The 12,891-nt window shown below is 40.7% G+C and overlaps 1 protein-coding gene across 3 annotated transcripts in view; it reads right to left on the reverse strand.

The window, feature by feature from the left end:
- Nucleotides 1–12,891, reverse strand: part of appl1 (adaptor protein, phosphotyrosine interaction, PH domain and leucine zipper containing 1) — a 72,970-nt gene that overhangs the window by 59,533 nt on the left and 546 nt on the right. For all 3 annotated transcript variants that reach the window (XM_063068055.1, XM_063068054.1, XM_063068056.1), the window contains exons 2-3: nt 3,424–3,522; nt 1,414–1,473 (exon numbers count right to left, since the gene is read on the reverse strand). In XM_063068055.1, the coding sequence (XP_062924125.1) occupies nt 1,414–1,473; nt 3,424–3,522 (159 nt within the window). The remainder of the gene's footprint in view (nt 1–1,413; nt 1,474–3,423; nt 3,523–12,891) is intronic.

Raw genomic sequence — 12,891 nt, forward strand, 5'->3', positions numbered from 1 at the left:
TCCATCTAAATGTGTAATGTGCAATCATAGTAATTTATAATAATTTATAATAAATAGAACAGTCAATGAAACACAGAAATACACTCAAATCAGTGCGAGTTAATCAGTCTGATGGTCTGGTGGAAGTAGCTGTCCCGGAGCATGTTGGTCCTGGCTTTTATGCTGCGGTACCATTTCCCGGATGGTAACACCTGGAATAGATTGTGGTTGAGGTGACTCGGGTCCCCAATGATCCTTCAGGCCCCTTTCTCACACCTGTCTTTGTACATGTCCTGAATCACAGGAAGTTCACAACTACAGATGCGCTGGACTGTCCGCACCACTCTCTGCAGAATCCTGCGATTAAGGCAGGTACAGTTCCCATACCAGGCAGTGATGCAGCCAGTTAGGATGCTCTCAATTGTGCCCCTGTAGAAAGTTCTTAGGATTTGGGGGCCCATACCAAACTTCCTCAACTGTCTGAGGTGAAAGAGACATTGTTGTGCCTTTTTCACCACACAGCTGGTGTGTACAGACCACGTGAGGTCCTCAGTGATGTGGATGCCAAGAAACTTACTGTTCACCCTCTCAACCCCAGATCCATTGACGTCAATAGAGGTTAGCCCGTCTCCATTCGTCCTGTAATCCACAACCAACAGAATAATAAATTCTGTCAAGAGTTCACTGCACATTTAACAAGGACATAAATCCACCAGATAATAAAATTACTGTAAATATTCTGAATATTTTTGCTGTATTTACCCAACTATAAAACTCAATTTTCTGTGATAATTTACACTAATTTAAGATTAGCCCTGAATAGTTTTTGGTGAATCATCTCATTCACCAACTAGACTTTTGGATTACAGAACTCAAGACAATGAGAGTACTGATGTTTTCAAACAAATGCCATTTACTACTTTATGATCAATCTGTCAAATAGTCAAATCATCAAAGTTTATCAAGGTCAGTGCTTTTAAGTCTGTGCCAGAACATTCCTGTCAGAATCTGAAGTCTAATCTCATTGTTCCTTGTCTGCCTCAAAGCTTTCCCAGACAACAGACACAAAGTTGCTTGCAACTTAACCTACTCCTTTTAGCAAAGCACACTGTGTTCCAACAGCCTGGTAAAGAACTACCTGAATCTCCCACTTTATTCACTATTTTGGTGGAATACTGATTTTCCAATCAGTAGAGTTCAGTTTCTTTGCACAATCATTAGGTATTTCTGTCATAATTTTAATAACCTCTATTCAATATTCCTTTAGATTTACTTACCTCTCTGGAATTTCCAGTATGATGCCATGGTATTATTTAAATTAATCTACTTTTTTTTTCTGTAACTGTAATCCTACAACACATTCTCAACCATCAGTGACTATCAAAATATTGCTGCCCAATTTTGCTATGGTCAATTCCTTCAATTTATTTTTACCTGCTGTTTGTATTCCTTGAGCAGTTTGGACGTCAGATGTGTTGCTGTGCTCAATTCATTCTACAAAACAAATACAGATTAAAATACACATTCTACCTTTCATTTAAGAATATTATTTAATAGAATTATCCAATTTCAAAATATCCAAAGCTGTTTCATATTCCTTACAAGAAGAATGAGGACATTTTGGCTCAGAGCCTATGCAACAGCGTAATACCATTACACCTAAAATTTATCCTACAGCCTATTCTCCCATATTCCCATTTTCCATTTACCGGTGCTTTCACTCGATCACTCATTAACACAGAAGGCAACCATGCTCGGCAAGCTCAAAAGCAGAAAACCCAAACCAGCTTTATTTGATTGACCAGGACATCACAACTGACACAAGTCACTATTTGATGGAGATGTGGCTTTTCCAAAGGGGTCTTCAAATAACGATTTATTTCATACATACCACATGTAGTAACCTAAATGTGGTTGCAGACTAAAACAAAATTTCCACAATTCTGTACAGTTTAGGATCACAATTGGCGTAGTGGCATCAGCGCTGGAGTTCGGAGCAAAGGCTCCCGAGTTCGAACCCAGCTGGCTCCCCGGCACGCTTTCCATCTGTGCTGGGTTGAGCGTCGAGCTAGCAACTTGACCGCGTAAAAAAGAAATTGCCTGCTACAGAAACATCAACAGCAAAAAGTTGATGGCTTATGCTCTCTCGTGAGTTTAAAAGGCAATTTCCTTCCTTTCCTATGACAAATTTATGTCAACATAGAAGCTCTGAGCCTAGTAAAACAGAATGACACTACAAATCACAAGGTTCAGATTTTCTATGCAATTAGAAAATATTTTCCACCACTCTGTCACCAATTCGTGCACTATTTTCTTCAAAGTTACTTTATTTCTACTTTTCCTAAAACATTAATTCTTCCATGTGGATTCTTCCATGTAAGATCCTTACAGCAAGAGTAAAGTGCAACATTTTGACTAAATACAAGAAAGTATATGTAGCAGCAAAACTTTTTAATATTCAATTCTCAACTTGGTAAAATATCTGTTTTGGCGATCACAGAAAAATATAAAAACTCAAACAGTAAACTCAGACATTGATGAGATTTGCCTGAGATGGTGAACATTTAAGTATGCTGTTCATGTCTGAAATATCATTTCACAGAAATATAGCACTGTGCAAGTCTTAGGCACAGATACATAGCAAGGATGCCCAAGACTTTTGCACAGTACTGTATTTGTCAACATGAAGCAGAGAGCAAGTTTGTAAATCTGGTGGGAGCAAAGGAGGTTGGGAATGGCAAAGGTAGAGCACCGTGGGAGGGGTGTGGGACAGGGGGCAGAGGAGGAGTGCTGGGGGCTGCAGGTGACCCAGTCCTGAGACATCACACAAGGTCACTTGATTCCAAACAACTGGTTGATTGAACATTACAGAATGTCAATCTGGTGCCTCCTGCTCCCTCCCCTCTCCCTTCCCCTTTTCCCAACCATAATTCCCCTCTCCCTGCCCCCTTCCCACTCTCAGACCACAATAGAGACCCATATCAGAATCAGGTTTATTGTCACTCACGTATGTCATGAAATGTGTTTTTCTGTGGCATTACAGTGCAATATATAAAATTACTACAGTACTGTGCAAAAGACTTAGGCACATATATATAGCTAAGGCACCCAAGACTTTTGCATAGTACTATAATTCTGGCAGATCCCTCCACCTTATCATAGGGATACCCTTTCTTCTCCTCCCTCTTCTCTGTAACTTAAAAAAGTATTTAATTTCTAACTTTTGCTAGTTCTAATGAAAAATCAAATCTGAAATGTTAACTCTATCCCCCTTTCTACAGATGCAGCTTGACCTTCTGAGTAGTTCCAACATGCTCTGTGTTTATTTAAAATTTTCAGCATCAACACCATGTTTGCTTTATAAGCTTGTAAAGATTTGTAGTTCCGTTCCAAGGTCCACATTTTATTCTACGCCAACCTCCATTTTCTGATAACTTACAATACCTGTGCATTGTAAATCCGCTTCATGGCATTGTAAAGTTGGGTGGTATAATTTGAGACTGCAGCAGCATCTTCTTCAAACACTCCCAGTAGCGAACGTGTCTGTTCAAAATTAAGATTAAAGTAAGTTTGACAAATGGAATTTGGATATTTTTTGTATTTTTAATTTACACAAGTTAACCACTACATCAATTAAATAATAATAATGCAGATGAATTGCTTGATACTAGTAAATAATACTACATGCACCATCAGCAAGTGTTGATTAAATATTAAGGACAAGGAACTTAGAATGACTATGAACTGTTTGGTCAGCTGTAGAAATACCTTCATTGCACATTTTTGAACTAGAAGGAGTCCTGCACTGCCAGATCAGAAACGGCTCCATTGCACTATCCAAGCGGGGTGTTCACTTGTTTGCTGAACAATATTTACCCCAGATCAGCATATCAACTGTACATTAATTCATTGTTCTTTATTGATGATAGGTGCAAATGCTTTCAGATATCCTCAGATTGAAAAAGGTAATGTTATATAAATGCAAATCAATCTTTTTTTATTCCCTACAACCAATTGTCAAAGTGCATTAAAATTTTTCTCAGAAACCTGTATCCATAATGTCACCAAAATAATACAAAGCAGCAGCCTCTTTTTTGTCCTCTCAGACCACAAGTAAGAAGAAGAAAGCCCTTAACTCCAAGTGGAGTCATCCGGATGCCGTCATGACAGCAGTTTTCTTTAAGCAGGTTTTCTTATTTTTACGAGGCCGAGTTGCTAGCTCGACGCCTAACCCCGCACGGATGGAAAGCAAGGGTGCAAGGGTGCCGGCTAGATTCAAACTCTGGAGCATTCGCTCCAAAGTCTGGCGCTTATGCCACAGCCGGCAGACCACAAATAAGGCCACAATATATTTCTGGAGTGCTTGAAAACTTACTGCTGATGATCGATTTCAATAATTGTAAAGCAACAACTCCAGAACGCAGAAATGCCTGAAGGTGGTTCCTGGACCCAAAATATTAATTGTTCCTCCTCTCATATGCTGACTGCTAACTGCTCTCAGCATTTTCTGCCATGATTTTATATTTCCAGCACTGGCAGTTTTTAAAAAATAGTTTTGCTATCTACAAATGATGGGCCAAAATCTCAAACACTGAAAACGTGATGCAGATCAGTCATTTACTATAGAAAGCAAAATTTATAATACTTGCATGAATCCTTTGTCAGAACTGGTATGCACATAGGTATCACGCAAGGACAGGTCACCCCTCGGTTGGAATACCCACCTCCCATTATCATGAAGAAATTAAGTTCTGGGATTGCACATTTAATATATCAGACAGCAATTGGACAAGGAATTTAGCATAACTATTCTGGAAGTAGAGACTGGTCAGCAGCAAGCCTTCAAGACAGAAATGCCTGGGTACACACCAAACATACACTCAATGGCCACTTTATTAGGTACCTCCTGTACCCAGTAAAACGGCCACTAAGTGTGTGTTCATGGTCTTCTGCTGCTGTAGCCCATCCACATCAAAGTTTGATGTATTGTGCATTCAGAGGTGCTCCTCTGGACACCACTTTCGTAATGTATGATTATCTTAATTACTGTCACCTTCCTGTCAACTTGAGCCAATCTGGCCATTCCCCTCTGACCAGGTGTTTTGGCCTACAGAACTGCCCCTCTCCGGATTTTCCCTCCACACCATCTCTGCAAACTCCAGAGACGTTTGTGTGTGAAAATCCTAAGAGTTCACCAGTTTCTGAGATATGCAAACCACCCCAATCATTCAATGGTCAACGTCACTTAGATCATATTTCTTCCCCATTCTGATGTTTGGTCTCAACAATAACTGACCACATCTGCATGCTTTTATGCACTGAATTGTAGCTACATCCTTGTCTGATTAGATATTTGCGTTAATGAGGTGTACATGTGGACGTAATGAAGTGGCCACCAAGTGTATGAGGGAAAAGATGGGGCTAGAATTCCCTGGATGAGAAAGGGCAAGGAAAAAACTGAAAGCAGCTTAGGACAAATATCAAGCAATGAATAAAGGAGAAAACCAGACAAAAAACAGAAAGGAAACACAAGAGATTACAGACATTGGAATCTGGAGCAAAAAGTAAACTGCTGGAAGAACTCAGTGGCCCAAACAGCAAATACTGTGTGTAATGGGATGCTGAAAGTTAATGGAGGGTGCATTAGGGCTTCATCAACCACAGCAGAGGGGAGGAAGTACATCTCCAGAACAATAAGGGCACTTCAAAAATCTCAGTACAGAAAGCTTAATCTTAAAAACATGCGCAACAGAGGTGGAGAAACTGTGGAAAAAGTGATGGCAAACAGGGTGGAAGCCAAGGTAAAGTTGATGTAGCTTTGGGTGTCTGCGGGTTTATTGCAGATACTGGTGGCTAGTCTGTCTTTCCAGATGGAGACAGGGAGTTCCAGGAAAGCAAAGAGAGCTAATAACAATGAGGGTAGAGAGTAAGATGGTGGCAAAGATGATAACACCCAGCATTCTGCAAGGAGCACCGATGCAGTCCTCAATGCTTTGGAGAAAGAGTTGGGGAGGGGTGCTAGAGTGGGTTTGGAACAAGGGCCATTCTATTTATCCGACATAGGTGGGGCCCATGCAAGAGTGTTTGGCTACACTCTGGACATGTAGAAAGTAGGAAGAATTTGAAGAGAATTTGTTGAGGATATGAAGAATTTCTGTCAGCTGGATAATAGCATTTCGTGGAGGGAAACAGGTTGGGTCTTTGTTCCTGAAGGAAGTGGAGGCTGCCAAAATCTTCCTGATGGGATATGGAAACATACAGAGACAAGACATCCATAATAAAGACGAGGCAATTAGGACCAGAGAATTGGAAGTTATCAAAATGAGGGAGGGCATGAAAAGCATCCCAGATGTGGATGGGAAGGGACTGGACAAGGTGAGGCAAACTGGAGTTAGGTTTGGTGGGGCAAAAGTGGGCAAGAACAATGGGTCTTCCAGGGCAGCCCTGTTTCTGGATCCTAGATTAGAAACAGATAGTGTGGAATTGGGGTACCATCAAGCTAGGGTGATTTCCTGATACAATGAAATATGTAATGGTCTAGAAGACAGATCAGAAAACAAAGGAGAAAATTTCAGTACAAGTGAAGGAAAAAAAAGGCATTGATCATGTGGATAGTCAGAGGCTTTTTCCCAGGGCTGAAATGGCTAGCAAGAGAGAGCATAGTTTTAAGGTGTTTGGAAGTAGGTACAGAGGAGATGTCAGGGGTAAGTATTTTTTACACAGAGAGTGGTGAGTGGGTGGAATGGGCTGCTGGCAGCGGTGGTGGAGGCAGATACGATGGGGTCTTTTAAGAGACTCCTGGATAGGTACATGGAGCTTAGAAAAATAGAGGGCTATGGGTAACCCTAGGTAGTTCTAAGATAAGGACGTGTTCAGCACAGCTTTGTGGGCCGAAGGGCCTGTATTGTGCTGTAGTTTTTCTATGTTTCTAAAATTAAGCATAGAACAGGAATTGTAAACAGCAAAATTCATTGTCTAAACAACAAAATTGTCTAAGGGTGGAACCAATTAACTTTTTTAAAAAGGAACAATTCTTGTGAAGGGAAAGAACATGACTAATATACGTGTAGCTTGATTCAATCTTCATAATGGAGGATGAACCAAATATTACAGCAGCCAAAGGGATGTAGAATATTGTGAAAGAGAAAGCATTGTAGAAATGTAAGATATAATATAAACAAATGAAGAAGATCTGAGATAATCCCACTGCAAGGTTGGTTAACAAGCAATTTGGAAAATTAACAAATCATCAAATCCAGATGATGCATGTTGAGAGAACTAAGCTGTTGAAGAAAATCTGATCATAATGTTTCAGTGTTACTTGACAAATGGAATGTTCCTGGAGGGCCGTAACTGTATACGGGTTTCCCCCAACTATCCGAAGTTACAGCGTTCCTATGAAACCGTTCGTAAGCCGCAATGGTGTAAAGTGAAGAAGCAATTACCATTAACTTACATGGGAAAAATTTTTAAGCGTTCCCAGACCCAAAAAATAACCTGCCAAATCATACCAAATAGCACATAAAACCTAAAATAACACTAACATATAGTAAAAGCAGGAATGATATAATAAATACACAGCCTATATAAAGTAGAAATAATGTGTACAATGGGGGGAAGATTTAGCCAAAACCGATTTGTAGGAAAAAAAAATCCGCACATACACACATGCGCACGCACCTGCCCACCCAAGGCTTTGTGCTCATGGTAGTCTTTCGGGGTAAACACAAGTTTAAAGCGGGCGTCTTCTTTCGTAAAAGTGAAAATCCTCTTTTGGTTAGCAAAAACAGGTACTAATGTAGGTCTTTCGTAAAAATGAAGTGGTGTAAAGCAAACATTCATAAAGCGGGGGACATCTGTACATTCATTTTCAAACAAAAGGTCCAAAGGGTTAAACCTAGAAAATACTTTAATAATGTGGAAAAAACAAATCAGAGGCTATTATCAAAGACATTAGGGGAATTGTGTATTAATAAAGGACAGTCAGCTCAGATTCCTTAATGTAAACTGAGTCTAAGGAAATTCAATGAGCTCTTTGAAGCTGATGGTTAACAGATGGGCTAGGTCAAATATCATGGAAGAACCTGTGATACTTACAATCACAGGGAGCAAGGTATTAGAAAAGGGGACTAAAGGTAGATAAATCACCAAGATCCAATGGTCTACATTCAAGGGTTTTAAGCAAGGTGGTTGCAGAGATTATGGAGCCTATGGCTGAAAATTTTCAAAACTCATTGTGTTGTGGGAGGGTACCAATGGGTTAGAAAACTGCAAATGTTCAGGGAAGGAAGACAAGAAGCAGGAAATTATAGGCCTGTTAGCTTGACGTCTCTTGTAAACTGGATGCTGGAGTCTTTAAGCAAAGTATCTCAGAAAAGCTTTATGTAATCAAACTAACTCAGTACGTTTCTTTAAAGATAAATAATGATTGAAAAATTTACTAGAGTTCTTTAATGATTGAGGGAAACCTGCAGATATAGTGTATTTAAATTTTAAGCAGGCCTTTGACAAGATACCACAAGACCTCACAGTATGACCACAAGTATGTTAGAATGGATTGAAGTCCAGCTGTCATATAAAGACATACAGATGTCAGAATAAGTGGATCTTTTTTAGGTTGAAAGAATGTAATTTCTAGTTTCCCCAAACATCAACTCTTGGTCCTCAAACAACAGGAATTCTGCAGATGCTGGAAATTCAAGCAACACACATAAAAGTTGCTGGTGAACGCAGCAGGCCAGGCAGCATCTCTAGGAAGAGGTGCAGTCGACATTTCAGGCCGAGACCCTTCGTCAGGACTAACTGAAGGAAGAGTGAGTAAGGGATTTGAAAGTTGGAGGGGGAGGGGAAGATGCAAAATGATAGGAGAAGACAGGAGGGGGAGGGATAGAGCCAAGAGCTGGACAGGTGATAGGCAAAAGGGATACGAGAGGATCATGGGACAGGAGGTCCGGGAAGAAAGATGGGGGGGGAACCCAGAGGATGGGCAAGGGGTATATTCAGAGGGACAGAGGGAGAAAAAGGAGAGTGAGAGAAAGAATGTGTGTATAAAAATAAGTAACAGATGGGGTACGAGGGGGAGGTGGGGCATTAGCGGAAGTTAGAGAAGTCGATGTTCATGCCATCAGGTTGGAGGCTACCCAGACGGAATATAAGGTGTTGTTCCTCCAACCTGAGTGTGGCTTCATCTTTACAGTAGAGGAGGCCGTGGATAGACATGTCAGAATGGGAATGGGATGTGGAATTAAAATGTGTGGCCACTGGGAGATCCTGCTTTCTCTGGCGGACAGAGCGTAGGTGTTCAGCAAAGCGGTCTCCCAGTCCGCGTCGGGTCTCGCCAATATATAAAAGGCCACATCGGGAGCATCGGACGCAGTATATCACCCCAGCCGACTCACAGGTGAAGTGTTGCCTCACCTGGAAGGACTGTTTGGGGCCCTGAATGGTGGTAAGGGAGGAAGTATAAGGGCATGTGTAGCACTTGTTCCGCTTACACGGATAAGTGCCCGGAGGGAGATCAGTGGGGAGGGATGGGGGGAACGAATGGACAAGGGAGTTGCGTAGGGAGCGATCCCTGCGGAATGCAGAGAGAGGCGGGGAGGGAAAGATGTGCTTAGTGGTGGGATCCCGTTGGAGGTGGCGGAAGTTATGGAGAATAATATGTTGGACCCGGAGGCTGGTGGGGTTGTAGGTGAGGACCAGGGGAACTCTATTCCTAGTGGGGTGGCAGGAGGATGGAGTGAGAGCAGATGTACTTGGACCTCAAATTATTTTAAGGACCTGTAGGAGGCAAAAAGGTTTGTTTGTTTTGTTTTATCGACTACACAAAAGCACTTGATAAAGTGAAGCACAATAAGTTATTTGAAATATTACAGAAAACTCTAGATCTAGATTCGAAAGACCTCCGCCTAATCAGAAATCTGTACTGGGAACAAACTGCCTCTTTAAGAATAGATGGAGAAGTGAGTCAGTTTACGAAAATCACGAGAAGCGTTAGACAAGGGTGTGTTTTCTCCCCGATTTATTTAATGTGTACAGTGAAACAATATTACAAAAAATAACAGACATCTTGGGAATCAAAGTTGGCAGTGAAAACATCAATAATTTCAGATATGCAGATATCTGCAATTAACTTGCGTTAATTGCAAGTACGGAGGAAGAACTACAAAACTTAATTGATATAATTATTGAAGAAAGTGCAAAAATGGGTCTATCTATCAATTGCACAAAAACAAAATGTATGGTGATATCCAAAAAGAAGGAGAATCCTATCTGCAGGCTGAAAATAAACAGGGAAGACATAAAACAAGTACAGAATTTTTGCTACTTAGGAAGCTGGGTGACATCAGATGGCAGGTGCGACTTGGACATCAAAAGAAGAATAGGGATGGCAAAAGACACCTTTACGAGAATGAAGAGTATACTGACCAATACTAAACTAGGTATGACAACCCGCTTCAGAGTACTGAAATGTTACATTTATCCAGTTATGTTATATGGCTCAGGACAATATCTAGTAACATGTAGCAGCAGAGATGTGGTTTTTGAGGAGAATGCAAAGAATATCATGGACGAAACGAATATCTAACGAGGATGTCATGAACAGAGCAAACACAAAAAGAGAAATAATGTATAAATCATGAAAAGGCAACGTAACTTCATTGAACATGTGATTAGGAAAGAGGAGTTAGAATGCACGGTAATTATGGGAAAGATTGAAGGCAAGAAAGCAAGAGGAAGACAAGGACAAATGATGATGGAGACAGCAGCCAGCGAACTGGAAATGAATACCAATGAATTGATCCACTTGACCCGAAACAGGAGTGTGTGGGCCATGACAGTCAAAGCTCAAACTGGGCACGGCACCTGATAATAATGATGAGGAGGAGGAGGCAACAGACTGTAACAGTACCCAGGTTTGATGACGACACTAAAATAATTGAGAGGACAAGCTGTGAAGAGGACATTGGGACTCAGCAACAAAAAATACATATGTTGAGCGGGCAAAAAGTTGGCAAAAGATTCAAGATTCAAGATTCAAAAAACTATTGTCATACTAACCATAAATCAGCTCTGCAGGGCAGAATGAGACAGCGTTTCTCAGGGGCAGTGCAATCATAACACAACAAATGCAACACTGAATAATAAACATAACAATAAATAGTAAAACACAACAGCCAAAAGGAGCAAGATATTGGAAAATCTGGGAAACTGTGAGGTCAGTAAGTGGAGTCAAAGTACAGAAAATGTAAATAAGTGAGCTACAAAGGGATCAGGGTTTTCTTCTGCTTGAATTGTATAGGGTATTGATGAGTACCATGCACTGTTTTGGTCACCTTATTTAGTAAAGTATACTTAAAGAAGGACACAGTACTCCCAAGTGCAGTTTCACCACCAACCTGTACAGTTGCAATACGACATGAACACCTTCACCACTCTATCTGTGTCTGCACTTTCTGTGAACAATATACCTGTATTCCTAGGCCTCTCTGTTCTACAATGCTCTCAACGGTCCTACCATACAACATGCAAGTCCTGCTCTGGTTGAAATTACATTTCACAAGTATTCGAGTTAAATTCCATCTGCCATTGCTCGGTTCGCTTTTCCAGTTGATCTAGATTCCTCTGTAATCTGAGATATCCCTCTTCATAATCTAATATACCATCAATTTGATGTTATCTGCAAATTTACTAACTATACAATATCATGCAAATCGCTAATGTAAGTATCGAACTGTGGACCCAGCACCAATCCCTGCGGCACACCAAAGGTTATGGGAATCCAATCCGAAAAGTGCTCCAGTTGCATCCTCCGGCTCCTTTCACTAAGCCAATTTTCTATCCAAATGTGCAGATCACCATGGGTCCCAATGATCTAATCTTCCTGACTAGCCTACCATCCAAAACCGGTCAAAGGCCTCAATAAAAGACTACATCTACTGCCCTGCCCTCAACAAACTTCTTTACCACCACTTCAAAGAACACAATCAAACTTGTGAGATATGATTCCTCATTCACAAAGCTATGTTGATTATCCCTAACCAGACCAGGGGGACCTGGGACTTCAGGTACCAACAGACTGGTGTCACAGATAGACTGGGTGATTTTAAAAAAAGATTTTTTTTGGCATTTTGGCAATGCAAATTGGCCTACAAGTTCTTGCTTAATCTTTCCCATCTCACTCTCAACCTTTGCCCTCCACTTCCTGACTCAACAACCCTGATATTAGAATAACTAGCCTGTAGTTCCCTGATTTGTCCTTGTGCCCTTTTTAAATGAAAGCAAGACATAAGCCACCCCCCACTGTTTAAGTACCTCAACAATGGCTATAGATGCAGCAAATATCTCGGCCAGAGATGCTGCAATTTCTTCTCTCAGTTTAAAGTCTATCTGAAAATATAAGGCATTCCTAGAATGCAAAAAAAAAATCACTTGATTCAGAATTGAGAATACTATTAATATTTACTGATATTTACTTAAACCTTTAGTTGTAGTTTTTCCATTTGGACACACTCCAGAAGTAGCCAGAAGCCTCCAAAAATACTCAAATGAAATTCAATTTGAAAGATATTAAATGGAGTATTGGTCCATTACTGCTGCGCTATTTGTTGTCAGATTTTGAAAAGGCCCTGAAGTCAGAGGAACGTTAAAGATCCCATGGTGCTAAACTGAAGAACAGAGAATTATCCCCAGTGTGTTGGGCGATGCTTCTCCCACACTCCACACTGCCGAAAACATTTTTTTTTATCGTTTCATTGTTTGAAGAAACTTGCCCCGGCAACTATCAACTAGCTTTACTACAGCAATGGCTGAGTTTTGAAAATTGTGTGAGTAGCTGTACAGTAAAAGGTTTTTGGCAAGTACTGAGATGGGAGTGCACAGTGCTACAGAATGCAAGTACAGAGTTCTTCC

The sequence above is a fragment of the Mobula hypostoma genome, chromosome 15 (genome assembly GCF_963921235.1).
Source record: "Mobula hypostoma chromosome 15, sMobHyp1.1, whole genome shotgun sequence".
Classification (NCBI taxonomy): Eukaryota; Metazoa; Chordata; class Chondrichthyes; order Myliobatiformes; family Myliobatidae; genus Mobula; species Mobula hypostoma.